Below are 27,835 nucleotides of genomic sequence, written 5' to 3' on the forward strand. Positions count from 1 at the left end.
GGTTCCTTGGAGTACCTCTTGGTAAAGTGCTCATCTCGTGCTTTTGACAGTAGCTAATGCGCGACAATTCCAGAGATTCGTCGGCAAATATACCGAATTCTCCTACTCGACCCACCTGAATCTTTTTTGAGCACGCCATGCATGCCATGGTACCAGCAGGGGGTTTTCAGGCCAAAGTCAAGAAAGATGGCACAGACAATGAAATGTGGCACGGCACCGAGTATCAGGGCAATTTCTACGAGCACAACTACAATGAATCTGACTCTGATGTGGACTTCCCATTTTGCGATAGCTCCAGTAAGACAAGGATTGCAGAAGCGCCTCGGTTGGGAGAGAGCAAGTTGCAAAATGGGCACAACAGTGTACAGAAAGACGGCGCAGATCAGGAGATGAATGTACAAAGGTTTCCGGCTATCCTACGCACGAATCGCCAAATTTACAGCGAAGCTTCGCCCTTGCTATATAGAGAACTCAACATGCGTTTGCAGCCTGGCGACGTTCTCTGTATGAAGTCCGGCAAAGATATCGTGAAGGCTTCGGAAAGAGTTTGGCGACACAATCCCCTTCAGGATACTGGGGTCCTCAAACCAAACGGCCTGACCAATTATGCGGAGCCAGAACTTGATGGCGTCATGGAGCCCCATGTCTTGGCACGGTTCAAAAAAAGATCACCTTCGACTTGGATATTAATTGGGAGTTGGAGACGCTTGACGCTGAAACAGGTCGGCAAACAGCAGGAGATACAACTTTGCAGGACCAAACTGCGCCAAGCCTCTTCGTCAATGACAACATGACAGTGAATTCTCAAGACGAGGCCAGGCTTCTTGCCTTCTACAGGCGCTCAACCATTTTGCACCAGCTTGTCAAGATTCTATCCAACTCGCCAGACGTTGTGCGCCTTCAGATCCTGTTTGACATCGAAGTCCTCGCCCGGTACGACATGAGCTCGGACTCGGATTCCGAAGACGAGCAGGAGGACAAGGACCCCGCAAGGAAAATGATAGCAGCCAACGAACGCGCCATGGAACTCTTTCTGGACAGCGGCCTTCTCGCACCGCTTGAGAAGCTTTCGAACGTCCGATCTTTCGAATTCGAATACGCTGCTCTGAATTGCGATTGCGAGCATTACAAACCGAAACCGAAGTATGCTAGGATGTTGAGCGATCTAAAGCAGAATATCGAGCGCAATTACGCCGTCAAAAACGATTGAGTGTTGGACTTTGGAGTTGTGATGTCGTCGTGAAGAACTTTGTAATAGCCATCTTTCCGTGTCATGGCCTTCCGCTCTACTCATGTAGTAGTTTGGTAGCTGTCTTGCGCGCTATACCAGCCATTCCTGTGGTTCTTGGCAACATATGATCAATTGAACATGGTAGAGACTTTGACAGAAGCTCGGCTTGGAACGCCAAATGTTTCATACGCCCTGATGGCTTGTATGGGTGGGGTATTTGACTCAAACCAATTCAAGGTATACAAATTCGTCCTCCACGATTCGTCGCCGGTCGTAAAGATCACCTATTATTTACCTCTAAATGAAGGCGTTATATATGTCCACCGACCTGCTTGGGTCGTAGGATGAGAAACGTGGAATTGACCTATGCTGTATCCCAGATTTGAATCTTCTCCCTCTCATCTTGCTATACCTCCTCATCTTTCTTCTAGCCAGTGGCCATTTCGAAAGAATCTTTAGAAAACTTGAATTGGAAGGTTACTATTTGTACCCTTTCATCGCTTTTTCAATGAAAAAGGTGTTCCACTTCTCCCCTTCGATCTGTCCAGAAGCGGCCTTTCAACAATCCCTTCCACCGACCAATTTCCCTTCGCTGCAAACTGTTTTGCTGTTCGAAACTGGTGTTCCAACCTTTTTTTTAATATTATATTCCAACCTCAAGTTGCTTTCTGAGTAGCCCTCAGCCCTGACCCATCCACCACCTACACGCAATTCTCCACCGGCCAACACTACGTCGAGGACCTCGACAACCCCGGCAAACAGCAACGACACCCAGTATCCGGCGATCGACACGTGTTGCTTCGAAATCCCGGACGACGTGTGCGGCCTCGCCCTTGAGTGCGCTGCGAAAGCTGCGACGGAGAATGGAGGGTGTGTGTCGTTTCATTTTGCATTATCTGTCGAACAATGAGAGCTGGGGGCGCGTGCAATTTGTGGATGCGAATCGTGATGGAAGTTATTCAGATGTGAGGGATCGGGATGTGGATGTTGCGTGTGGAGTTAGTGCTACTTGGTGAGATTGGAGGGGATGGAATAGGATGGGGCTGATGGTTTGTCGAATGGGGCTTCGATGCTCGAGGTTGGGGGCTGACATGAGACTGGTTATCTGCAAAGAGTGATCACGGCTATCTATCATTCAAGTGACCTGCGACCCCGAGGACGGAGGTGTCTTCGTCGTCGCTTTGTAAATTCAATTCAACTCTCGTACGCACGTGGATTGCTTGTAGACGTAGAGGTCGTTGTTACAGGTCTTCAGGTCTTGTGTTCTCTGAGCTTCTCTGATTGGCTTCCGCTTGCACTGAGAGCTCCAATGTCACCATCACCTGCTGTTCCACGCTGCTTGCTTCACCGCTGAAACCTAGCGCGCCCCTCGTCTCTTCAAAAAAATTCGGCCGTGCGACAGCCCGCTGAACCATTCGATCTCGTAATCTGGACCTAAGTCGCACCAGGGTCCGTGCTTGAAGATCGAGAAGGCGAAGCCAGGCGCTCCTTAAATGATCTTCTCAGCCTCGATCTCATCAGGCCCGACCCCACAATTTATGGAGACAGGAGTCCACGTCTCAGTTGCTTTTCCCTCGATACGGTACTTGTATTGAAAGTCCCAACCTCCAACTTCCTTCTCGTTCAAAAACCCAATCTATATTTGAGTAGCTTGTGTCTTCGGCAACCAGATTGGTCTTATAATTCACTGTCACGACGCGTCTGACTCTCTTGATGGCGAAGTCCATGCCGCTGCCTATGCGGCCTCCCTAAATGTAATGGACGTTGGGGCGATCCAGATCGAGGAAGGCGGTCAAAGCTTCTGGCATGAATTTGAAGAGGATAGTGAACACAAGATCAGCGGTAGTGAGATCTTCGTTGGTGAAGTCTTCCTTTATGCTATCCGGATCGACGCGATGAGGATGCCCGACAGGAGCGTCAATAGGTAATTGCGCGTAATCGCCAAGGTAAGTGAGCTTGGGATTGTATTGGTCGTCTTCTTCCATGGCTGCTGGATATGGATGGTAGGGGTCAGTAGTGAGTGCATTCTTGGGAGATGTGAGGGGTAAGGATGCATTGGTGTGCACTGACTTTGTTTTGATTTCTTCGCAGTGTGTACCGTGTGTCTTATTGGAGTTGAGATGTCTAGTTATCGAGGTGACGTACTGAGGTGGCGGGTGTCTTGAGGCGGAGGAGGTGGGGTGGAGGAGGTCTTGAGAGTCTCGAGAGCCTTGAGGTGGGAGACGAAGAAAAATCGAAATAAGAAAAAGCTAAGACGTGGTGTAGTAGTCCACGAAGTGAAGTGAAGTGAGTTTTCGAGCTCTTCATTCTGTAACGAAGTGACCAGGTCTTGTAAAGGAGTGACAGCCCGTCAGGTCTAATCACTCTACCAGACCCTCTTAATCGTATAGTAGGCACGGGCGATCATATCCGCTCTGTTTCACATCAGGCTATTTGCGAGTTGGCAGGCAGCTGCATACGGCCTTCCTACCAAGAAGTTTGCCCTAATGGATCATTCTCCCACTGACCCTACCTCCTCCATTTAGACGGTCTGATTTGCGCTATTTGATTTCTGTGCCTCGAATGCTTGTACAGACGGAAAGACTCGCAGTTCTGAGGTCTGGTCTTTCAGCACACCCATACTTACAAGCGATTTCTGCCATTGGTATCTTCGTCTTTTTGACAGCGATTCTACTTCAAGGTTCAGGACTGGTGGATATAGTGTTCCATTGTATAACATCCCCGTGGAGCGTCGCGCTGTGGTTCCAGCGTGGTGCATAACTCCCGGGGCAGCCGATTAAATTAACGAACCTCAAAGTACTGTACATGTTGACCATAAGCCCGGCCCTTCTATGCAAACACGAAAACGATATGAGCAAGGTCGCGAATGAGGCTGTCAGTCTCGGTGAACAATGTAGGGCGACGGTATTCTGTACAGGTCCATCGTCTCGGCCTGCTGCTGCTCTTCTCGTTTAATTCGCTTCGCAGACCTTCCGGGGTCATCAAATGCGCCGTTCGTGACCGAATCTAGAGCCCGCTTCTCCTTCTTCTTCTTCTTCGTGGGTCCTCTCTTGATATTCCGACGTTTTGCTTTCAAAGCAACTTCTAGTCCCTGGATCAATTGACGGAGACAAGGAATCTCGGTCAGTAATTTCCGTGTATCTTGTTGAAGGCCACAAATAGGCTCTGAACTTTGAGTCAGAGCGTCGTTGCTGAACGACGTGTGTTCTGGTAAGACAAGAGCAGGCACTGCCGTCTCGGGCTGCGTCATCGATTGAAAATTTCTGGATGATACCGTGCTGAATCGAATACTGTTATTTTCTGCTTTCGTTACCGGACAATCCGGGTTGTCTGATGCATGGGGACCAGCACACAATGCACATCTTTCTTCCCGAGATATGCAGCAATTCTCGGTTCGGTGTGCGTCAGAACATCTTCCACAGCGAAGAGGACCGCAGTGAGGTCCCGGTTTGTGGCCGAACGCTTGACAATGTTTGCATCGCGCAAGGAAACGGTGTTTCTCAACCGTTTCGCAGTCATAACGATTCCCCTTGTAGTAGAGGCCTCGCCATAGTGCTGCATTAGCTTGTTCAATGTCAAAGAAATCTACCGCTAGCACTTCGTTACCTTTCCCCGGACTGCGAATGTAGTAGACGTCTTTTATGTGATGGATTCGCAGTGAAATTAGCGTGGTGGTATTGATGCGGACCAGTTCGCTGATCAGTGCAGCCTTTTCCTTACGAGAGCCAAGGTCCCCACTTAGAGAGCTGTCCTTCTTGACTCCTTTCATATGAACTCGGTAGCACCGGTGACTCCCAAAATTCATTCCAATGCCGTGGTCGATAATGTCTCTGTCCCAGTTCGACATTTGGATCAATAGGAGAAGGTCGTTCCATTTCTCGTTATTCGTGACAGCGGAGATGTCGCCGCTACTCGACAGGCTGACATCCGAAAGGTATGATGCGCCCTCGAAACTCCGCGTATGAGTTTGCTTTTTCCTGATTGCACCGCATACAGCTTCCCGCATTTGCCACGGATTCATATCGTACAGTGCATTGACGATCGCTTGGCTCGTGACCCTGAAGGTGATTGGAAACTTATGTTTCAGTGGCCCGTAATGGTAGGGTGCTTTCTCTGGATCGTATACATCATTGTTGAGGGCTGGTTCTCGCGGCTTTTTTGCATTGTTCACCTCCCCTGTATTGCCCTTCCATTCCTCCCCTTCCGCTTCATCCTTTCCCTTCTCCACCTCCTTCGCCTCATCTGCTCCCTTCCTTCCATCCTTATCCAGGCTATCGTCCTGGGTAGCGTCTTTAGCGAAGGTTTTCACCTGTTCTTCTTGTGTAGAGACAGTTCGAGCATCGTTGTCCTCCAGATTAGGTACTTCTTGTGCTACGGCACTGGGAGGGAGTCCTAGCTGTTGAGCGTTTCTTCCTTCTGAGGCACGTTTCATTCGAAGGAGTTTTTGCGCCGTAGTAAACTCGAGTACCTTAGGAAGGAGGGAGCTGTAGGACTCGGCAAGGCCGCTGTATACATCAAGAGGAACTCTGTCACGAGCTTTTGCAGCTGCTTGAGTCGTTATGTGCTTGAGTAGGATGTTGCAGAGAAGCTCCCTATCGCTTTCCGAAGTCAGACTAAGGCAGTATCCAACAGAGGAAGCTTCGGCAAGGCCTTGTGATATGCCCTTGGTGATCAAATGGGCAAGCGTAGTAGGAAGTTGTTGGGAGTGGCTCTTGCTGTAGGACTCGTTAACGGCTTTAAAGTCGGCTCCAAGTGCGAGTAAGTGTTCTTCTGCATCCTTAGAGCGATGTTGACTTATTCTTGGCCGACTTCTTGCAGGCATGGCGGGAACAATCCAAGTCAGTGAGGTCGAAGAACATCGAGAGAGATGCTGATTGGGTGAGCCGCGTGAACATTTTGTTGTTCTCGTACTCGTACTGGGCAGCGGGTCAGGATTGACACGCTAATTCGCGTCAACTGACTCGCACGCCTGTCAAGTGCCCACGTACGAGTACACATTTCAATGTTGTATCATCTGAACTTTGTTCCAATCTCTACTTCTTGGAACACCATGCAGCGTCCCAAATGGAAATGGCCCAAAAAAAACCCTGCAGACATAGTTGAACACGCAGCCTTGCTCGGCACCGACTTCAAGGCTGTTCAGGCGGCGTGCCTGATGTTGCGCCTGGTCTACCCAAGGGAACAGAGCACAAGATTACGAAGGCATAGAGAAGGGTCTGGTCGAGGTCGAGCGCGCTTACAGTACTTCCAGTATATCCGTAGAGGAACGAGACCTCATAAGCCACACGGTTCTCGCAGAAATCACTGCCGAGACTGCCGCTACCTTCCACAATAGAGTCCCTCAATATCTCTTCAAGGTACTCCAGGACTCATACAGCGAACTCAACCTCAAGCTTGTCATCCAGCAGAATGCTGTTTCACAACAAGGGGCCAGAATGGCGGGAACAGCTTTTGGAAACGAGGTCCTGCCTCACACCCCACCGGATTCGCCACTAGAAGAAACCGACTGCGATGTGTCGTTCTACTATGGACCTGACACAGAGGCTGTCGCCGAAGACGATTGGTGCAAGGATACGAACAGAGTAGAGAATCGGGCCAGCAAGCTCAAGGCTCAATTGCTAGAGGTGGAACGTGAGCGGAATGCTGTGAGCCAAAGGCTTAGAGAAAACGCTAGCAAAATTAAAAAAGAGATGCAAGGAATGGCGCTTGAGGGAAGAGCCGTGGACAAAAGACGCACCGATATTCTAGGGGCGATGCAAAAGAGACGGCTGGTGCAAGACAGGACAGGAGACTACGGACCAGAGGCTGTGGGCTACGATGTTTGCGAAGACCCAGATTTATATGTTGCAAAGCAAGATCATACCGCGCGTGCCGTCATCCTGAAAATCGAAAATCAGGCAACATGCCTGCCGAAGTCTTGATGCGAAAGGTCAAGGGAGCTGTCATGCAAAAGAACAAACCCGTAGAGGATAAAACATTCTCCAGCATCACATGTTTTCTTGCTGCCGAGCTATTGGATGATGGCAACGTTGCACTAAGGGCAAACGGAAACGACGAACACGATTGGCAGAAGTCTGAGGGGGACGCTTTTGAGAGTTTGGAGGAGCTGCCATTTTGGGACCAGGACATAGCTGCAGGCTTTGCAAACCACGTCACGGGATCATACAAGACCTATGCGGTCGAAGTGAAGAGCATCACAGTGGAGATGATTGGTCTTGGGTATCGGAAGCGAAAGGCAGTAGTGATTATGAAGTTGGTTCAAGGCAATGTCACGGCAATTCCTTCCTTACACATTGATATCGTCAAGGACATTAGCTTCTCCTGGCGTACGACGAACGACGATAGTTAAGCGCTCGTGCTTGACCTCTCGCATCCCGTAACGGCTAACGAGGTCATTACCTATGGTCTCCAATGGCAAGGAGAGTTCTATCCTTGTGAAGTCTTTGACAACAAGTTCCTGGACCGGTGTGGACGTTGTCAGGTGTATGGTCATCATGCGTACGCTTGCTCTGTCCTCTTCGATGTGGAAAATGCACAGGGCAACATCGTACGAAGCTTTGCACATCATCGCTCACCAGATGTGCTTTGTGCGATGAGCCCCACAGGTGTGGTTCCTCAAGATATCGAGCGAAGAGAGCTAGAACGCTTGGAAAGTTGAATGCTCGCTTCACCACAGGCAAAGATCCTCAACCCCTCGCAATAGCCTCGATGGAGCCAAAAGGCCCTAGCTCTTCCTTGAGCTCTCCAGCAACGGACCTCCCTACCCCACAGGAGGACCACGTGAGTACGACAAAAGAGCGCCACTCTGATTCTAGCTCTACATCGATCCGTTCCGTACTGCGCTTCCAGATACACCAACGCTTTTGGCTCGGCAGCTTCAAGACAGACTTCCGGCGGTAGTGGCTGCTTTGTGGTCGGATATATCAACCAAGCATGCTCTGATGTTAGAAACCAACGACTTCGAGCACGCTCAAGAGTCCAGGGTTCAAAAGAGGAAGAGGTTGATGCCTCCAGAGATTTGGGCGATAGATGGGCCTGACGGGCCCGCACCCCCAGGTGAAGAAGACGAACATATGTAAGAGTGCGCTTCTTGTACATATACCGGTGCGGTTCATCACTCGATGCTTTTTCATAGTACACTCTTGGGTAGGTGTTGGACTCGATCGATCTTCCACTGTATCTAAGAAAACCTTGCGCCTATTGGCGCTACATCGTTGCTATCCTTTGCTGACCAACACGGAACGACTTTGAGGTACAGACACACCCAGTCCCCACCCGCTCAATCCCTCATCCCTGGCCTCTTCCTCTCCCATAAAAACACTCTCAACTTGCGACGCTGAATAGACCAGCATCATAGTAAACAACGATCCCCAACCCCCCACCGATCACGTGTGCCTAGGCGAGGACGCACCGTGTCCACCCGAGACACCCATCACCAGTACCCAGATCCATACCCCGACGGCCCCACCCACCGACGCTAGGAAAACGGCCAGGACAAAGCCCAACCCCCACCGCTCCGCCCGGCTCCTCATCCAGAACGTGACAGGCGGCTCGTGCATCACCAATCCCTTCAGCGCCGGACAGCTGCGCCCAATCTCCCCGGCACGATCATCGCGCATCGCACCCTCGAGCCCGCAGCTATGGAATGGGTGATCCGGCTTGGCGCAGACGAAGGTGACGTGCTCGGCGTTGGCTCGGAAGACTTGGTTCGCGAAGGCGAGAGGGAGGCCGGAGGCGAGGGTGTGGGAGCGGGTGGAAGAGGAGGCAGAGGGGGAGAAGTGGGCGAGGCGGGGGCGGGGGGGTGGGGTGCGGCATTTGAAGACGAAGTCGTTGTCGCGGTAGAACAGGGCGGAGGCTTCGCGGTTGATGGTTTGGCAGGTGAGGAGCAGGGCGGAGATGTTGCCGTCGTCGGCCTCGAGGTGGTCCGGGTCTTGCGGCTCGTTGCAGATGTGTTTCTGGGCTTTTGCGTGCGGGGGCGACGATCCGGTCATGTATTCCCCCTGCCAGGTGACCTTGTTGGAGCGGATGAGCACGAAGCCGTAGATTTGGGTTTTGAGCTCGAGGGGCAGGGTGAGAAGACGGCAGGGGTCGGTGGGATCGCTTTCGGACGTGGGGCTGGCTTCGTTGGCGTGGCTGGCTGCGTTGATGATAAGGCCCAGCTCGATGTCGTCGGTGCTCTGTCGCGGCATCCTGGCACGGTGGAGTGGCAGGTAGGCGGCCAAAGGGAAGCTGATGTGATTCATGTCTGCGGTGGCGGACCCTCAAATGTGTGGAGATAGAAGATGCCAAAGCTGTGCTTCAATGCGATGATTTAATGGCTGTGCGTCTGAACTTGATGATAGATGAGGGGATTCAGATGTGGTAGTGGATGCGTTTGTTGAGGGTGAGAGTCAGGTGAAAAGATCAACGATTAAAACTAGTCTCTCGGCTTTGAGCTATTCTCTCGGCACTGAGGAATGAGGTCTGGCGGCATCACAGCGTCATACGCTGTTACCGCTGCTGGGAAAGATATCCCTCGTCCGATCAAGACTTTTGCTGCACGTAATATCACGTACGGAAGACACCAAAGAACGTGCTGTTTATTGTCTTCAACCTTCTACCTACGGTTGAGGTCTGTTTGTCTATGCTTCTGTCCTTTTGCCATTCTTGAAACAAAATAAAAAATTGTTTCTTTCAACCTGGACTCTTTCGACAATGCCACATTCTACTAACGGTAAAGAAACCCGTCAAACTTCGGAGAGAGCATCATCGGTAGACATTGGAGTCGTGGACAAGTTACCTAGCTTAGGTGTTTGGGCAGTCATAGTAAAGAAAATGTTTCCCAGCTCGCCTAAAAGCCCTCATCAGCCATTGTTTTACGGGAATCACCAGACTAAGGGAGCCACTGACCGAGACCTCGAAAGCTCCCTACTTTCTGATGCCTCACACAGACCGCATACACCGCTGTGGCGGCTTCCCAGACCTTGAACCACGATGTGATGTCTCGACCCCCTCTGCCAAAGATTCGCATCATGCACTTACTATCACCTGCGAACATCACTTGTTAGAGTGAGCCTCGCATAAGAGAACGGGACTGGCATTACTGACTGGATTCCAAAAACTGTGGAAGAGGAACCTGGACCGTGAGATCCTCTGGTGGACCGAAGATCTCCGTTGCCGCGAGAGTAGGCATGTCACCTAGTATACTCCTGCACGAGGCCCATGGGCCGAAGGTTCCTCGACACTGCACATCCGGGTGATATGTACCAAGGACAACTGCCATGTTTTGTCCTCCTGATGAGTGTGAGCTTTACAGCTAATTCTCAACCCACACAGCTTTTGATTCACGAGATACTGGACCCGCCAGAATTTCAAGTTTTGCGACGTACCTATTCCAGTTGCGATTCCGCCTTTGGACTGCCTCACCGCACATTGCAAAATCAACTCATACGCGGCATTGCTGAGTTGATTGATGCTGGCGACGCCAGTCCCCAATGAGCTGTCAATCAAGACCGGTTCGAGGTAGCACAGCGCTTCGTCTGCCATGGGTCTTAGCGCGACCATTTCTAGGGGAGAATCTGGTGAAGAAATTCGAGGACTCTGATAGCATACCTCCCATGAGTCGGTAAGGGAGTGGGAAGACGTTGATCCCGTGGCCAGAATGGCGTTCTCCGTAAGTAAAAGGCGTTGAAGAGCGCTTGTAGTAAGATCTGGCATTCTCGCAGTCGCCAACGTCGGGATTGAAGCCGTATTTTTCTCCGTCACATTGGATCCGTATCTCGTTTGATACGTTGAGCCGTATTGCAGTTTCATCGTCAGACAGGTTTGCAGGCGAGCGGAAATCTACAGACGAGAGTTGTATCGTTTGATCTCCGGCATCTTGTAGCGGGCTTGCGAACGTCAGCGCGAGCGGAAACATGAAGACAAGGACGGATTTTGAGAACATTATTGTCAGAGGCGGGCCTGGGCTAAAGGATTTGAATAATTTTGGATTGTTAGCCCTTTTGTTGAGCAAAGCAAAGCCGACGGAGCAGTATCAAGGCGCTTCATCCATTGCTGTCGGCTACTGTATTATAGGCGACGTGTAGAGCAACTTCCGCTCCACGCAGAAATGAAGCGCAGAGAAACCCGTGGGGAACAATTTCCCAAAGCGTATTTCAAAGGCGCAAGGCTTTTGCTTGGATGGCAACAATAAGTCAATTCTCCCTGTTCATGTAAAAGATGGGAGAAACGATGACACATACTATTGTATTGAACCCATAAACCTCAAGAACCTCAAGCCCATCGAATGATTTCTTTGCTCCTCAACTCCAGCTTTTCACAAACTCTCCATACATTCTCCCATCCGAGCTCATATGCCATCCTTCGGCATGATGCATGCCGCCATCTTCCATGCGAGACTTGAGCTTTAGTCCCTCCTCTGGAAAGATCCCATAATTGCTGACTGTTCCGTGCATCTCCACCTTTCTTTGCGCCAAGATAGAGTACAATTCGCATTCCCGGCTTTCCCTGTAGCTTAAACTGACGTTCCTTACATCGTTGCTTAGCCTCAATCCCGACCACCTGTTCTGCGGACGGACACCCAGAATTACATGGCACATCTGCGGGTCCGTTCAGGCCAAAGCAATCAGGACATTCCACGCAATCCGAGGGCCTCAACACCTCAGGATTGTAGGTTTCGCTGTATTGCAAACAGGCATAGAACTGTATACTAGTCTTCTGGGGGTGCCTTTCCGTGAATGGTCTGGCGAGCAAGAGCGACCGATGTTAATTTTCGCTCGGTAGATTAGGAAAATAAAGTATGCCGCGGAAGTTAATTAGTCCTACTGCAAGGGCCCTGAGTCTTGTTCACTCCTCGGTCACACGGTCGATGTAAACTTCGCCACTGATCCGAGACTGTTGTGCCTGACGATACTATATATATAAGCATAGGAATTTTTGCCTGTTATGCTCGAAGCATTTACGAAAGTACGAGAAGGTTCTGCTTCAAGATTAGACACGAGATTATGCACTGGCAAAGCAAAGCCAAAGCCATCATGTTGTGTCTGGCATGAAAGTGCGAACCTGTCGGCGAGGAACAGGCAGCTGTGAATCTTGTGAATGTTCATCGAAATCAGAGACATGAAAACTCCTTAAAGTGCGTTACGGATTGCCTTTGGCTGGCTGCGAAACGGGTTGTCCGGTTCCGACCCCTCAGGACTAACGAACCACGGTTCTTCTATGAACCTGCCTTGATAGGGGTTTGGCCGTGACCAACATGATCAGAGGCGTGGCCGAGATGCGATCAAGGACTGACGAGCCTCGACAGCTTGTGATTGGTGGTATGGAGTCCCGCAGCTGTTCTGGCTAGTTATTCATTCTTATGCGAATAGGCTGCCGATTAGCTGTGCGCTGGTGGATTTGATTCCGAAGGGCGTGTAAGGAAGGAAGATGGTTGATGAGTGAAGGGAAGGCAAGGAAACGCTCTGGTGACGGTAGGTTGAACGATGAGATGGATGTCAGATCACGTTCTCTTAGCTGAGATAAGACATCCGACGTGCGATCCCGAAATCTTAGATAGAATGGCATCAAATGCTCACGAGCTAGATTCAAGTATCATGAGCCTCGTAGCGCGATGCGCAGACCTGATTGTTGAGAGCTCAGAGACAGTTACCCTGAGGTTATCGCATATGAGCCTACGATTCTCAGCCTGTTATGCTCGGCATCTCTGGATGTACAGTTTCGGGCAATGGTGATTGAAGTCCCGTGTTTTCTGGCAATTTCGTCTTTAACATCCCATGCCCAGACATATTCTTTATTTAAGATCTAGGACAAAGATCCCGTTCAAGACAATTTCTGGTACAATGCTTCGCGAAATGTGTCATCGACATGAAAATATCCGGTGCTTTCCCGAAGACTGCGACCAAGGGGATGGACATGATAGGCATATTCGGACCAAGATTCATGCTGTGCACAGGACGAGCTCACCATCTCCTTGGGACTATGAGCGACAGATAAGCGAGAATCGTACAGAGAAGGCCGCCTCATGAGTCAAGACAGGTTTGGCGAATGTAGAGATGCGAACCACAAAAAGCGGCAAAGTAGCAGACAAGGCAAGAGCGATCAGCCAGGTGAGCGCAGCAGGAAACTCGAGAGTAGGAAAAGCAGAAAGAGTGGAAGGCAGGTCGGCGTGGTGATTGAGTCTTGTTTTTTCAGTTTCGAGAGAACCTTGAGGTGCGAATGTCGAGTACCGTGAAATGTGTTGACGGCTAAGAATTTCAAATGTCAAGTCCAAGCCAAGCCCAGAAATCAATGCTGTTGCGCTTGATGTTCTTGCGTCAGGGCGTATTCCTGAGTGTCTGGAGATGATGCTCATCGTAGTCTTCAGCTTTTTTGCAGGTCCATCTGTATGAGTACTGAATGATACAGGTCTGGGGCTTTTGATGCGGCTGGCTGTAAGGAAAGGGATTGGAGTACCAAGTCCTTCTAGACAGTGGGTCGACAAATGCAGCAAAAGTAGCAATGTCGGGCAAACAAAGGAAGGATCGAGTGTCTGTAAAGCTCATTGCTGCCTTGTGGAAGCAAGAAAGGGCTCATCAGTTCATTTGACAGCTCCTTTTTGTTGTGAATAAGGAACAAAAAAAAACAAACAAAAATCCCACCCTCAAAAAACGGTCCTCTACCCGGATCGAACTCAGCTCCTAAACTCCATCTCCGACAGTCAGGAATTGAAAATAGCAAAAGGACTCACATCGCAGCCTCTCTGAGAGGGTGGATGCTACAGGAAATTCAGGCTCATGGAGATTTTCAGTCATTGCCATCTTTCACTTTCGGGAGGCACAATGTAAAGGCTTGCTTGATACTAATCATGTCCGCACGATTAGCGCGACCTTTGAACATGTGGCCAGTGTATGAGGTCTCTAGCTACTCCTCAGCTAGCCATACGATCTGGACGATTGAAGGAAAACCCGCTATTTCGGAATATATATTAAATAATAAAAACCTCACTTCCAATTACCGCAACGCATTTAGATCTTACTCTTCAACATTCTTAAGTCATTACGATCACTCCTAGCTTTCTTCCTTTGATTAGAACTTGCTTTGCGCTTTCTTCAACTCTTTCCAAGGTACGGAATCTCAATAAGGCAATCGCGCTCGTTCGCTGAAAGAGCAACCACAACACACGCTACCACGTTCTTCTCTAATGCAACATCCAAAGTACTGCACTGATGATAGAGAACTCACCAGTTCTTTCGCACAGGTCCATTCGCATCAACCCTCGCTCTATCCAGTCTGCGCTTCATCCGCCTACCTGCCACCACTGACCAGCGCAAACCCGAGCCCCTGACGTACGAAAAGCTTCGACTCCGGCAGACATCTCCGGCATTTGGGCGCATACAAGATCCCTTCCACGGCCGATGGTATCCGTCATCATACCTCTTTCCAACACGCCTCCAGCGTATACAGAGCTCGAACGACAGCACGGGCGGTGCGGATCCACCACGCCTCCACCCATTCCATCGATGCTGTCCGCGGTTAAAACACCTCTTCTGGCATCGAGCCTCCACGTCTACACCGATAGTTGGCCATAGGCGGTGCCAAAGAGCGGGCTCTGGGCTACAGTGGAGGGTCAAGACAAGACAAGAGGTGGCAACAGGATACGGACGCAGCAATGCAAGAACTACACGATCAGTGGGCAGGTCGGAGGGGCTATTTTTGCTGGAAGAGGTGTTTTGACGAGTACTGATCCGGAGTAATGAAGGCATTGGGTAGGGAGATAGGTAACAGGAAGGCGGTGAGCAGCAGGAATTTACCAAAGCCCGGCGACGCATGTCGAAAAGACCCTTGTCAGAGCCGAGGGTGTTTGAGGTAAAGAGCAATGGATATACGCATGCCTTTCTACAGCAAACCGTTACGATGGGAAGAGATGAGGTGGAAATAGGAGGCCTGCTGAGCGATGCGGTCCAGGTTCTATTTTTGCCTTTGCACCAACCCGTACTAGACAATTGAAAAGGAGTTACGCATTAAGTAGCGCAGTCAGAAATCTTACTGCCAGGCTTAGCAAAAAAGTTAGCCGAATAAGCAAGTTTTCGGCTCGCTTTTAAATCACTGGTTTATAATATGCAGCTGCTAGGCGTACGGCCCCTGTTTAGTAGGCATACAGCCCTATCCAATAGGGTATACGCCTATAGGCTAATGACGATCTGCTGAAGGAGTAGTCCTGACCGGTTGAGACAAATAGATAGATACGCCTTGTCCAGCAGTCAAGTGTAACACGTGCTAGGAATACGATCGAATTAATCTCAATGAGGGACTTCTTGCGCCCTACAGTCTTTTCCTGAAACAAATCCATCATGGAAAACACCCAAAGATGACGCAAAGCCGAGAATCTCCGAATCCTCATACTTCCACTTTTACTGACCGCGTTCCTACGTTCAATCGTACATGATATCTTGACTTTCAATCGCAGCCCCTTTGTCCAACAATTCCCAGAAATTGTCAAGAATTTGAAGGCGCAGGACCATCATGGCCCCGAGAGAACTTATTCGAATCCACCGCTGCGCGCCAGTAAGTCACCCTAGGTATGTAATAAATCTGTGAACGTGCTCCAGTTCACTGGTAAAATAGTGACGGGTGTCTCACCCTCTTGTAGTAGAATAGGCAACCATCTACATCGGCTTCCAACCCGTTCATGGAACTGGGCAGACTTCAGGCGAGTAGAGGATGATTGCCAGATCTGTCGATTCTAGGCTTTGACAAATGCATGACACAATTTCCGTCGCAAGCGATAACGAGGGGGGGGTAGGCAACGAGAGAAGCAGAGATGTTGTGCGGCGGTAGAGAGTACAGTGTTCGATCGGCCGCCGCAAGAGGGCCACAGACACAAGATCCGCTTGCCTTCGAAACATCAGGCAACCTGAGCATAGAACGACGAATGATAACAAGGTAGACGGAAACGGTAGTCAAAGAGCGTTGTGTTTCTGCAGAATCGATGTTGGATTATGTAAATCTAATTTCAGATAACGTCAATAATTCAGAAGAGAACGTTGCTGCAGTGCCTCAAGTAGATTTTCGACGAGCCATGAAAAGATCATTTTCTCTTTTGCCCTTCTGAGTCTTCCACAGGCGCCATTTCCTAAAAAGGTCCATAGCTCGATCCGGTACACGTCAACTTCTCTTTCTTTTTCCTTTGCCGAACTCCTGCTTCGGATGATCTCATATCTTGGCTTCGTCGTGCAACTAGATACTTGTTTTTTTCTTGGCTGCGCAACTGAAACGGTAAGGATCAAAGCCTTACCTGCTGCAACAACGGGCGGTGGGAGCCTTGGTTTGGCGGCCGAAAACGCGAACCAATAAAACAATCACCCATCTCCAGCGATTTCCTCAGATACGACAAGCCCACAACCTATATCGGGACATCAAATTCTTGGAAAATATCTTCGGTGAAGACGGCACGCCTCACAGCATACATACCCCTTCCGAATTTGTCTTCCGTTCGGTGTCACATGGCCGAAGCTCGGACTTGCTCGTTGGAGGCTCCATCACCCTTCTTCCATAGACTTCCCGAAGCTCGCTAAACCATGCCTGTATGAATGTATCTTCAAGGCAAGGATTCTATCAGCACGCTATAGGCTTTGCAGCTCTGGTGATCCATCTCAATTCCATCGTGGGCCTGATCTTGAGGCTCGCGATATGCAGGTCTGTTGCTTACGACTCGAACAGAAGGATTCGCGTTTTCACTGTGTTTATCGCTTGATTAACATTCCCAACCTTGCCACCGGCATAGAAATGCTCATTTTTCCCCTCCTTGTTCCATGGCGCCTCCACACAGGATTTGGCAACAAGTTTGGCCCGACTTTGACGTTCCTGATTCGCTCTGCTGGCTTCAAGAGGTTGGGTCTTAGGTGATGAGAATGACCTCAAGATAATGCACACGTACGGGGAGCGAGTTGAGGATAAGGATGCTAATCACCCTCCCAAGAGGCCACAGTCCTTTGGCGCGAGATGAATAGGCACCAAGTAAGCGTGGCTGCTGCTCGTCAATCTGGGAATCGGCGGAGAGACGGCAAGGAGGAAACCCATTTTTCGGGCCCTTGCGATGTTGCCCGTCATTCCTGGGTAGCGAAGGTGAATTGAGCGTTCCGTGTTTACAAGGTCTTCGGCGATTGGATATCACAATATCGCCTGAGTAGTGCCGTTACCTCTGTTATCTTAAGCTGAAACCGAGCACAGAAGCCAGAGGGAAGCCGATGAAAAGTACTTTTGAAATGGGCTTGTTCGTTATATTTCAAGGAGAGTGATCCGCGAGTCATTGGTCGCCATTGGTAGTTTGCAGGACCGTCATTTACCTCTCTCCTGAGTCATGTTTTATCAAGAATCATAAGCCGCACATTCTACGCAGCAGAGCTTCAACAGCGGACCTGCGGGAGCAGATATCACATCGTTCTCCGTTCTCGGTGCTGGTCTGTGGGCCGAAAAAGTAGAATCAATGACGGCTTCAAGTATCGGTGATCTTGAGAGGTCGCAGACTGAAGCTCTATTTTGGAGTCCCTGTTGCGCCTGGTCATCATCATCATAATGGGCGAGGAGAAGCATGTTCGGCATGGGCAGACATCGCCGAATGTTGGGGGGCCAAATCCGAATCGCCACGGGCGGGCGGAGAAACTCCGCTCTGAATTCTAATCCACCCTTTTTCGGGTTGCACCTGGCACTTGATGTACGTGGTTCGTGCACCAAGGAATTGCACTGACTGCCTTGTGGAACTGTTCTGGTTTTAGTACATCGGGTCACCTTCTGTGGGAAGGAAGCGGGTCTTGGCAGCGGAAACAGGAGACTGTGCCCACTGGCAACGTACAAGTATGGCTAGCTCTACGCGGGCTGTGGTAAAGTATTGACTTGATTGAAGAGCATGAGCACACAGCATACGGGCGGGTATACTTTCGCTCGGGTAAATATACAAAGATGCCTGAAAATCGACCATTTGCCACCATCCGATCCCGGAGCCGTTTGCTTGCGGATTAGGGGGATGCGAGGCTCCACTGAGTGCTAGAATTCACCGAGGCAGTCACCAAAATTCAAAATGATTCTACCCTCCACCTTTCCACCTTCTAGCATGGGAATCCGCAGTTGTTCGTCCGAGCGCCATTAGCATAACCCCACGCTCCATGAGGACCTCCTTTTGGAAGGACATTTTGGAGACCGCATTGATGGGTTGAATCATACGCAGACCAGACCTCGTTGGAGGGGCTTGGCAAATATGGGTTGTAGTAGCTCATATAGTATGGGTCGTCATCCACATCTGGAGAGGTCAGTAAAGCCATCTCAAGCGGTGAACAAAGTTAGAAAGGACTTACTCCCGGAGGTTATCTCGAACACTTGAGGGAGCAGGCTGTCTATTCCCTCAGTCTTACCATCCTGCACGTAAAGCGGTCCACCTGCCGTCCCGCCGATCCGATTCCTTGGAGTGCCGCCGTCGAAGAGATCGATATCGTATTTATACTGACCATCTGGATTGGTCGCGTCCGCCGAGGCGTTGAGCTTCTGATGCTGAACTATGTTTGCCACACACCAACCGCCAATGTAACTCGTGGAGCCCCATTGCCCAGTACCCGTCTGGTTGATGGTGGCGCCCCATGCGGTCACGCTCGCCATGCTGCCACCTATCCAGGTCCCGTTGGGGAAATCCATATACATGCCAATGGGTCCTGAACTTTGAAGTCCACAATGAGCGTCCCGTAATCTGTCCCTGCGCCCATCTTCCCGTTCAAATTTTCGCAAGTGGCGTGTTGAAATTCGGATCACGTGACTCTTGGCGTCTTGGCGGTCACGTGACATGGTCACGTGACACGCCTTAGCGTGTCCGTATCTAGTCGCTCTTTCCTCCATAGTAACTCCATAGAAAAACAACTAAGTGTCTTATCTCATATTTCCACATGGCGTTCCCAATGGTAACGTCTAAAGGCATTTCAGCGAAATTGGACGTCACGATGCATTGCGCACAGTCTGGGCAAAATTTGGAGCCAATATGGTGAGTGATAAATTGCCACACTTGTGGGTCCTGTGCATTCGTAGGGTTGGTGGCGAGGAGCAGAGTCACAAGACCGGAGCCTATGGAAAAGAGGCTTTTCATCGTTGCAGTATTCTGGGCTTGGGCAGAAAGAGATGGAAAGCGCTAGCGTGGTATTAATATCTGTCTTCTGGATAGAGGAAATGCACAATGACTAACCTTTTTTACTTGATTGTTAGATGGGCAGGACGAGAGAGAAAAATGGGAGCAATTGAGTTGATTATGTAGAGGACGATAAAGACAGCGAAGCCGCATCCAATTTCAGGAGAGGCCCAGTTACACGGGACGATAGCTCAAAAATAAACCTTGTCCCGTGGGATTGATATACGGTCAAGGTACCTTGCAAGGCTCATAGTGATGAAAATTCGTATAACAAGATTGAAGATGTGGGGTTCATTATTTCTACCGTAAAATTTTAGGTAGTGTTCGTAATTTGAAACAAACCGGCCCGTCAAAAGCTGCGTACTCCGCATCATAGGTGGAGACTACTATCCGTGGATCAAATGTTCATCCACGGACGAACGTATCATTGACGATATCGTGGCGTACATCTCATAGACGAAGTTCCACCAATCGCATATATCATCCATGGATAACGCCATCATCCACAGGTTTCACGTCGTCGCCGTACTTATTCATCCGACTTTTCGATTTGGGGTACCGTAGGTTCACGGTGCGTTGAGGCGCGGGTGGATAAGGTAGGTAGCGGGGTGGAGTGGACTTTAGGTCTGTCTTCGAGAACTCACCCCAAGGTTAATCTGTTGGGTGTCGTTTCGGGACTGTGAATCTACTTTCGGCCCCTACAACAGTAAACAGTAAGCACGTTAAAGTACGAGTATAAACTATTAGGGGCTATCAAAGTTACTTCTACTTATGAAATAAGTCACTTATTTACCCCTTCAGCCCTATATCAGCCCTATGATAAGTAGAATAAAAACGACTTCTGAGTTGCTTCTTTGGAGGAGCAATAACAGTCTATAAGCTACTTATTTCGTATTCTATTATACGCTCTAGAGTAGTCTTCTATATATATAACACGCTATTATAGCTAAGCCTAATCCTATAGGCGTTATGGCTAGAAAGAAGCCTAAACGCGCCTTGACAGACGCCTACATTAGTTATCTACTTACTAAGGAGGTGACTAAGGCTTTAAATAGTAGCGATTCCAGCCCGTCTGATTTAGAGACGGATCCCGTGATGCAGACATTGTTGGATACTATTAGGAAATGTACTCTGAAGCCTCGTCGGTCTATAGTGTTACGAGCGTACCCTTGACACACCACTCAGCCCTATGGCTAGCGGGCCTTGGCGGAGGCATCCCCTACCATATCATGCCTCCTTCCCACATACATAGTTCGGTAGCCTTATTATCCTAGTTCTACCTCACCCATACTGGTATCACACCTATGCTGGTCCTGACATTATAATAAGGCTCCTTCGTACACCCCCGGCGAAGAGAATTGACGGGTTTTTCACTTTCTGCTCGGAGCAAGCGACCGAGCCTGATAAAGAAAACGCTGGGTATTTCTATTATACAGAAACCCCACCACACATCCAAATCATCAGATACCTATATCATTTGAAAGAGCCTACATCAAATAACCTACATCATCAACGATAGCCCAATCCATCAAAAAACGACTCCCCTACATCGAATACAAGAAATCCTTCTCCGCTCCGTTCCCCGCAAAAAGTTTATCATTAATCAATAGACCCCCGACGGACTTTCTACTATTCGAAAGGACACTACTCAGAGTACTCATAGTCTTTACAACGACTTGATCGGTCAAGAAACGAGTGTTACAGACCCCCGCGAAGAAATAAATTTCAACACTCAACACAGAGATTTACCACCTTTCTCGACTCGCGCACGCCTTCACAGTACCGGAGTTCCAGAGATCTCTCCATTCCACTCGATAAGGAACTATTCGATATTGCAATAAACCTCCACGGGGAAGCCTAGCCAAAATCGCCATTTTTACGCCTATCTTCTTTACTTCATTCTTACCTACATTTAACACATCATGAGTTCCTCAAATTCTCACTCAAATCCACCTACATCAACATTAAAATACGTCCCTCCGCATCGCCGATCACCTACATACCATGGCTAGCCTTATCTCACATACGACGACCTATATAGAAGATACTCACCTCCAAATTCACCACGACTCTATATACCACGTGTGCAGCGCTCTATATCTGCTGAGGATCTTTATCAGCGATTCACTAATCAAGAGGAGATACCAGGACAACAACAGGAGACGCAGGGCCAAAACTCGCCTGGGATCTCTATTCCACCCCCGTCCCCACCTCCACCCACTCTACGAGATTTCGAGGCACTCAGAGCAAACCGACATCGGCCAATATCACCACAGCCACTCAGACAGCCACTCAGCCCAAGGCTACCAGATCCACCTGTCTTCACAGGCACTAATTCAATACCATTTGATGACTAGAAAATGAGAATCCGAGACAAGCTTACCCACAATGATGATTATTTCCCCACCGATGCTTTCAAAATTGCTTACGTTGTAGCGAGACTTGGAGGGAAAGCCAGTCAGCACGTGTCTACCAGACGACGATATCGCTCATACTCTACAGTCGATAATCTTCTAGATCATTTAAGCAACGTGTATAAGATACCCTTATCCATTCTTAAGAGTACCTTTAAACATGCTTACGACAAAATAAACCAAGGAAGTCAACCATTTCTCAAATTCTACGGTGATCTCATCAAATATGTCGAATATAATTTTAAGAATGATAGTCTCAGGAATAACAATCTGATAAACGATATACGAAAGAAATCGAAACTCCGTTTATATAACTCAATTAATCTATTGGCAAGGGATTAAACTATATCTGAATTAAAGAAACGTATTATAAGAATGCAGCTTCAATATCAACAATCTGCTAAGAAGTTCGCCGAGAAGAAGGCCAAAAGATTCGCGGAGCAATACGCAAAAGCAAAGGCCGAGGCTGACGCAAAGAAGGGATACTCGATCATAACTCGCCCTACTTTCAATACACAAGGTTTAAGTCTTGCTGAGGCAGAGGACCTTGCGGATAAGAATTGGGCTTATGCACAAAAGTATAGCAAATACTTCAAACCCGATATAAATATCGACGAAGCATACGAGCTTAGTTGCCAGGGCTTCCTATAAGCGACCCGGCAATATCTCGGACATCGCGTTTTCAGTCGAATTGAAACCGTCCGATATCTTCGCCATAGCCTCATTTTTTTCACATTCGCAAATCGATTCCTCAGGCCTATATTGCTCAACAATAACTTCATATCAGGCCCACCAAGCAGGCTTCCCTTATTGACGGATACCCAAGCATCCTCCGAAGCCATAGTGCGTCACCTATAAGCCTCACTATCCACGTCGATAGCCCCCATCGATATCGGTTATATGGCACCCCATAAAGAAACTCACACCAGAATCATTTAATATTGATTTAGAGTTTTAGCGCTTGCGGCTCGGTTCGGTTCGAGAGGCCTCAACCAATCAAATTGCATCATTTTATCGGTTTCTTCTCCATCATAAATATGAAATCAGATAGCCACCGCATAGCAAATCATTTTTCGGTCATTATCTATTCAATTCTTCATAGATCCTCGTCAAATTGGAAGCCCCTTAACGCTATAATAAAGTGCTATCGACGACGCGCTAGCGGAATCTCCGGGACGCGATATCGCTGTCGCCGTCACCGCCGGAGAAAGGTACTAATTTAGCCTGGCATACTAACACCAAAAGTTCTTTGTTTTTATGGATTTTCAGCGAGCACAAAACATATGCATGCGATGGAATTATTTACTTCTTTCGAAGGCCTAAAAAAAGAAGGGTGGAAGGAAAAAACCCCCCCCCAACCCCCCCCACAACAAAAAAAAAAAAAAAAAAAAAAAAAAAAAAAACCCCCCCCCCCCCCCCCCCCCCACCCAAGGGCCAAAAAAAAAAAAAAAGAGAGAAAAGAAAAAAAAACCCAACAAAAAAAAAAACCCAAAAAAAAAACCGCGAGGGGGCGGCCCCCCCCCCCCCCCCCATATCATGCCTCCTTCCCACATACATAGTTCGGTAGCCTTATTATCCTAGTTCTACCTCACCCATACTGGTATCACACCTATACTGGTCCTGACATATAGTCAAAATATCAGTAAATATAGATATCTGCTTGGAATGGAAGTATGAGCGACCTGATCTCTTTCGATAGCACGCTCGTATGGATCCTCAGATATTCGATAAATTGATAGAGCGGTTCGACTTAATAGCGGTGTTTCATAATGACTCTAGGTATGGACCGGAGCAAATGCCTGTGGAACGGCAGTTGCTTATTGCCTTCGATAGATTTGGAATGTATGGAAATGGAGTATCGATTCAGCGAGTGGCTATATGGGCAGGAATCGGATACGGAATAGTGGATATTATTACTCGTCGAGTGATTATAGTAATCCTTAGTAGCAATTTATAACGAGATTATGTTCGGTGGTTAGCGGAAGGATTAGAAAGAGAGTATATGAAGGATTGAGTAGAAGGATAGTTAGGTAAAGAAGCATGGTGAGAAGGATGGTGTATGGTCGATGGGATACTTATACTTATATTTTAGAAGCCTTATTGATATGGCGATACCTGGTTTGATCGTAAGAGTAATTACTCTATGAATGTCTAAATAATTAATACTCCGAATCTCAAGATTATCGACTATGCCTCGGGCTTCGTAGGAAGTCGTTATGATACGCACTGCTTTGTCGCTATACGACTCACTTAAAACTATACGAAGCTACTTGCTAAAGACGAATGGGTATGGATAGATATCGGATTTCCTCTTGAAATATGGTGTATAATTCCCTATAAGAAGCCCCTCAGCGATATACGCGAGAACCGCATTTTTAACTTGAATCTATCGAGGATTCATATTAAAAGCGAGCATGTAATTGGCTATCTTAAGGGACGTTTTTAGTCGCTGAAAGAGCTCCGCATCCAGATTTATAAACCGGAAGATGTGATATTCGTTATGGCCTAAGTCAACGCCTATATTATTCTATATTCTTTCTATATTGACGATGAATTAGAGGTATAATAAGACTGGCTAGAAGATGGGGCTAGCTTCGAACGATAGCTGAATGAGGATAGAGATCGAGAAGTACTCTAAATTAACGGCGACTATGTCGAAGAATATTATCGTAATAAGGAAGGTGACTCTATAGTAAGGAAAGGATATATGTGAAGGCCTGAAGAATAAGCTGTTGGATTCGAATGTTTCGTAATTCAATTATTTAAAAAGGGTGCGGAGAAGGACATTAATTAAATAAGCCCCTATGGTCTATGACTTACGCTGGTTTTAGGTGATAAACACTGTATTTTATGCTTGCGCGAGGGGTAGAGTAGACTTATAGGTTTACTAGTACCTTCGAATCTAATATATAAAAATTTGAAAGTAGGCTATGGAGAACGGAATCTTGAAAATATATTAAAATACGCGGATGGAGAAGGATCGGTATCTCTATAGTGACCAAATACTCAGTATAATACGAGAATAAGTGTATTTGAAAAAGTTCCTGCAAAATTTAGCGCCCTTTATTAGATTTCGAGTTGATTAGTATAATTTATCGAAGTAAATACATGTCGCGCTAACTTTATTTGCCCGTAATACTTTCAAAAAAGGCTTTAAGATGGCCCTCTCTAGCACTTTTCTGATAAAGAGAGATGTACGAAAATCTTATGTATTAAATAGGCTTTGGTAAGCGATTGCGCCTATATTTTTGCCCTAAAATAAGTGTATTGTAGCTGGTCTGGGCCTACTAGATATTTAATAGTCTCGCGCCTCTCTAATATTTAAGAAACTTCCACTAGATTACTACTTTTTAGATATTACTAGCTATTTCTAATAATTAATAGCTTTAATATCCTTTATAGTCTCGTTTAATAGCCTAGTTGAGATATTAGTAATGATATTCTACCCATATTTAAGCTAGATAGCGGGATTGAGAGTTATTCTCTTTATATTAGCCTTTAATAATAATCGGAGTCGCTTATTTCTTCGTAGTAGCCTCTATTCTTAATATACGTAACTATTTTATAGTATATTTATACTTTCGAATCTCGGCATGTTTAGCTATTTTTAGCTTTAGGCGACGTAGTTCTACCCCCCCCTATGTCTCTAAGCGCTTGATCTCTTTAATTGCTACATCGCGATAACGTTTTCGAGACTCCCCTTGCTTAATAACCGCTAGAAGATAATCGAACTCGCTAGAATTACGCTTACGACTCGTTATACTGGATATAGAGCTATTAGTAGGACTAAGATCGCGAGTCTCCTTCTGCTTACCCTTGTTTTTACGGGGAGAGGCCTTTATAATAGCGATCTTTGGGACTCTATTTTCTATTATTTTTATTACATCATCATTATCCTCTATATCCTCGTCCTCTTCTATAGCGGCTTCTAGATCTATAGCCGCTTCGTCGTCGGATCCGCTTTAAATAATACGCCTATTACTATCGGCTTCATTATCGGATCCGCTTCGAGTAGTACGCCTACTGCTACCGAGAAGAACGCTTAGAAGATCGATGCTTTGGCTGCTATTGTTGACGGTGTGATTATTGATATTTATACATTCGCCTAGTAGATGCTTGAGTCGATAGAATTTAGGGTATTCCTTCTTCGCCTCGTTTTAACTATCTATTATTAATATACTAGTATAAATCTCTTCCTCAGTATCAAGCCCACCATCGATGACTCCCATGATCTCTTTCGCCCTATAATATGCCTTTTCTAATATCGTTAATTGATTTTTAACAGCCTTACCATAGTAAATAAGCGTCCCCTTATACGCGAAGTACTTATTATAAGGCGGAAGTTCGCTGAAAAGATTATTAATAAGGTCACGGTACGCCGTAGCTTTCTTGACGCTAGTGGTGGGATCGTCTAGAGTAAGCTAAATAGCACGTCTAAGGAATTGATTATTCTTAAATCCTATAATAAGAAGATTAATGAGTTTTCTATCGTTATTAGATTATCTAGCTACAGAGACCTTCTTGTGCTTAGAAAGCTTTAAGAGGGTCTTCTTGGAGGGAGCTATTCTACGAGAGGTCTTCGTTGAAGTGGAGGTGGAAGTTATAATGATTGCGCTGAGGTATTGTCGTTGTAATGGCTTTGGGAGGTGTTTTATGTGGCTATGGGCCACTGTTGAGAGGCGTTCTCCGGCCGTTTATGTTTGTTAAGGCCCTATATCGAATGTAGTTAATACGATATCATTACTATAAGACTATTTAAGAAGAAGAAGAAATAGTCATTACTTATAAGTCGAAATAGATGAGGTGCTATCAAAGAACTAGTAGCTTATTGCATTTCTACTTATTATAAGTAGAAGTAACTTTGATAGCCCCTATTGCAGTGCATTTTATTAGAATCTGTTTCAGACAATTTCTATTATAGTGCGTCAAATGTCATAGAAAATCATGATGATTGATTTTGGAGTCTATATAAATAAGACGCTTTATCCATGGAATAGAAAAGACCCTGATTCGTGAAGGAGTTCGAACTTTATATTATTCGTATACGAGCTCTCACTCGTATCAAGAACAGACTAAGATTAAAGACCCTGAATGTTGAGGGAAAATCGAGAAAATCAAGGGATTTGTTCAGCCTCTGAACAAACCCTCAGTCTCGCAGTAAACCTCTTGCCGAGATTAATATTCCGTATCAAAATAGATATCTTCAATCTTAATTCGTGTACTACATACTGACCGCGACTGTCCTCGGAATCCAGGCTTTAGAATATGTGTGTGTGAGAAAACAAGAAGCACCCAACACCATTTCACCAGCGTCATTAAGAATCGAACCTAACACAAACTAAATACCCCCAACAACACGACCACAACCAACAGGCGTCCGCCCCGGACGGTAAGCAACCAACGAACATTTTCCGGGCATGAAAGCACCGGGGGAATTCAAACCAACGGCTGTTCCCGGTTAAGAACTTCAAAAATCTAAGGCTAATGGCGCTGCCAGTAAATAAGAAGCATCGCAACACCATTGTACCAGCGCCATTAGGAATCGAACCTAATACGAACTAGATACCTCTAACAACAGTGTGCGCAGGGGCTGCAGAATCCCTCTACTCTCTCACAGAAGGCCGGAAAGTACCGCCAGTAGGCACTTTTAAAACCTAGGGTAGATATTATTAAGGCTCGAGTTCCACCTGACCGAAATTAACCTCACCGGACTTGCAATACCTAAGCCAAGTCGCGCGCTTGTTTGTGTTGGATACTTTATTGATGCGATTTCAGCATTCCATCTCGACGACTGCTCCAGGTCCACGATTGCAACGAATGTGGGGATTATGATCCGTAAGGAAATGAGTATAGACTTAACTGGCTCTGCAGGCTGAAGTAGCGTGTAGAACAGCGAATACTTTCAGTTCCGTTCCCAAGCACGCTGGCTTTGCGACCCTAGACAGCTATGAACCAGTATGGCTACATGGGCTCGAGCCCGTGATTCGTTTCACTTCCCGCTAAAAAAACATGGAAAAAGGTGAAACTCTGAGGGTCTTCTCTTAGCTGCTACACCCATCTGAC

The 27,835-nt window shown here is 47.5% G+C and overlaps 10 protein-coding genes across 10 annotated transcripts; 5 read left to right on the forward strand and 5 right to left on the reverse strand.

The window, feature by feature from the left end:
* Positions 1-137: 137 nt before the first annotated feature.
* On the forward strand, positions 138-794 carry HO173_009507 (uncharacterized protein; the record flags this gene model as incomplete). Its single annotated transcript, XM_037311397.1, has 1 exon — positions 138-794. One exon carries the CDS (start codon positions 138-140, stop codon positions 792-794), a length of 657 nt encoding a protein of 218 aa, XP_037161831.1.
* A 146-nt stretch (positions 795-940) lies between these two features.
* HO173_009508 (uncharacterized protein) lies at positions 941-1,210 on the forward strand (the record flags this gene model as incomplete). Its single annotated transcript, XM_037311398.1, has 1 exon — positions 941-1,210. The coding sequence occupies one exon, from the start codon at positions 941-943 to the stop codon at positions 1,208-1,210; it is 270 nt and encodes an 89-aa protein (XP_037161832.1).
* A 1,769-nt stretch (positions 1,211-2,979) lies between these two features.
* Positions 2,980-3,851, reverse strand: HO173_009509 (uncharacterized protein; the record flags this gene model as incomplete). The annotated part of the gene is made up of 2 exons (XM_037311399.1): positions 2,980-3,440; positions 3,848-3,851. 2 exons carry the CDS (start codon positions 3,849-3,851, stop codon positions 2,980-2,982), a joined length of 465 nt encoding a protein of 154 aa, XP_037161833.1.
* A 255-nt stretch (positions 3,852-4,106) lies between these two features.
* On the reverse strand, positions 4,107-6,053 carry HO173_009510 (uncharacterized protein; the record flags this gene model as incomplete). The annotated part of the gene is made up of 1 exon (XM_037311400.1): positions 4,107-6,053. One exon carries the CDS (start codon positions 6,051-6,053, stop codon positions 4,107-4,109), a length of 1,947 nt encoding a protein of 648 aa, XP_037161834.1.
* Positions 6,054-6,098: 45 nt separating this feature from the next.
* Positions 6,099-7,152, forward strand: HO173_009511 (uncharacterized protein; the record flags this gene model as incomplete). The annotated part of the gene is made up of 2 exons (XM_037311401.1): positions 6,099-6,109; positions 6,483-7,152. The coding sequence occupies 2 exons, from the start codon at positions 6,099-6,101 to the stop codon at positions 7,150-7,152; spliced, it is 681 nt and encodes a 226-aa protein (XP_037161835.1).
* A 23-nt stretch (positions 7,153-7,175) lies between these two features.
* HO173_009512 (uncharacterized protein) lies at positions 7,176-7,580 on the forward strand (the record flags this gene model as incomplete). Its single annotated transcript, XM_037311402.1, has 1 exon — positions 7,176-7,580. The coding sequence occupies one exon, from the start codon at positions 7,176-7,178 to the stop codon at positions 7,578-7,580; it is 405 nt and encodes a 134-aa protein (XP_037161836.1).
* A 1,036-nt stretch (positions 7,581-8,616) lies between these two features.
* HO173_009513 (uncharacterized protein) lies at positions 8,617-9,474 on the reverse strand (the record flags this gene model as incomplete). The annotated part of the gene is made up of 1 exon (XM_037311403.1): positions 8,617-9,474. The coding sequence occupies one exon, from the start codon at positions 9,472-9,474 to the stop codon at positions 8,617-8,619; it is 858 nt and encodes a 285-aa protein (XP_037161837.1).
* Positions 9,475-9,957: 483 nt separating this feature from the next.
* HO173_009514 (uncharacterized protein) lies at positions 9,958-11,156 on the reverse strand (the record flags this gene model as incomplete). Its single annotated transcript, XM_037311404.1, has 5 exons — positions 9,958-10,061; positions 10,121-10,258; positions 10,319-10,504; positions 10,600-10,749; positions 10,823-11,156. 5 exons carry the CDS (start codon positions 11,154-11,156, stop codon positions 9,958-9,960), a joined length of 912 nt encoding a protein of 303 aa, XP_037161838.1.
* A 7,141-nt stretch (positions 11,157-18,297) lies between these two features.
* On the reverse strand, positions 18,298-18,883 carry HO173_009515 (uncharacterized protein; the record flags this gene model as incomplete). Its single annotated transcript, XM_037311405.1, has 2 exons — positions 18,298-18,488; positions 18,544-18,883. The coding sequence occupies 2 exons, from the start codon at positions 18,881-18,883 to the stop codon at positions 18,298-18,300; spliced, it is 531 nt and encodes a 176-aa protein (XP_037161839.1).
* A 3,264-nt stretch (positions 18,884-22,147) lies between these two features.
* Positions 22,148-22,423, forward strand: HO173_009516 (uncharacterized protein; the record flags this gene model as incomplete). The annotated part of the gene is made up of 1 exon (XM_037311406.1): positions 22,148-22,423. The coding sequence occupies one exon, from the start codon at positions 22,148-22,150 to the stop codon at positions 22,421-22,423; it is 276 nt and encodes a 91-aa protein (XP_037161840.1).
* Positions 22,424-27,835: the final 5,412 nt, after the last annotated feature.

The sequence above is a fragment of the Letharia columbiana genome (genome assembly GCF_014066305.1).
Source record: "Letharia columbiana isolate WasteWater2 chromosome Unknown Sc0000040_s0, whole genome shotgun sequence".
In the NCBI taxonomy this organism is placed as follows: Eukaryota; Fungi; Ascomycota; class Lecanoromycetes; order Lecanorales; family Parmeliaceae; genus Letharia; species Letharia columbiana.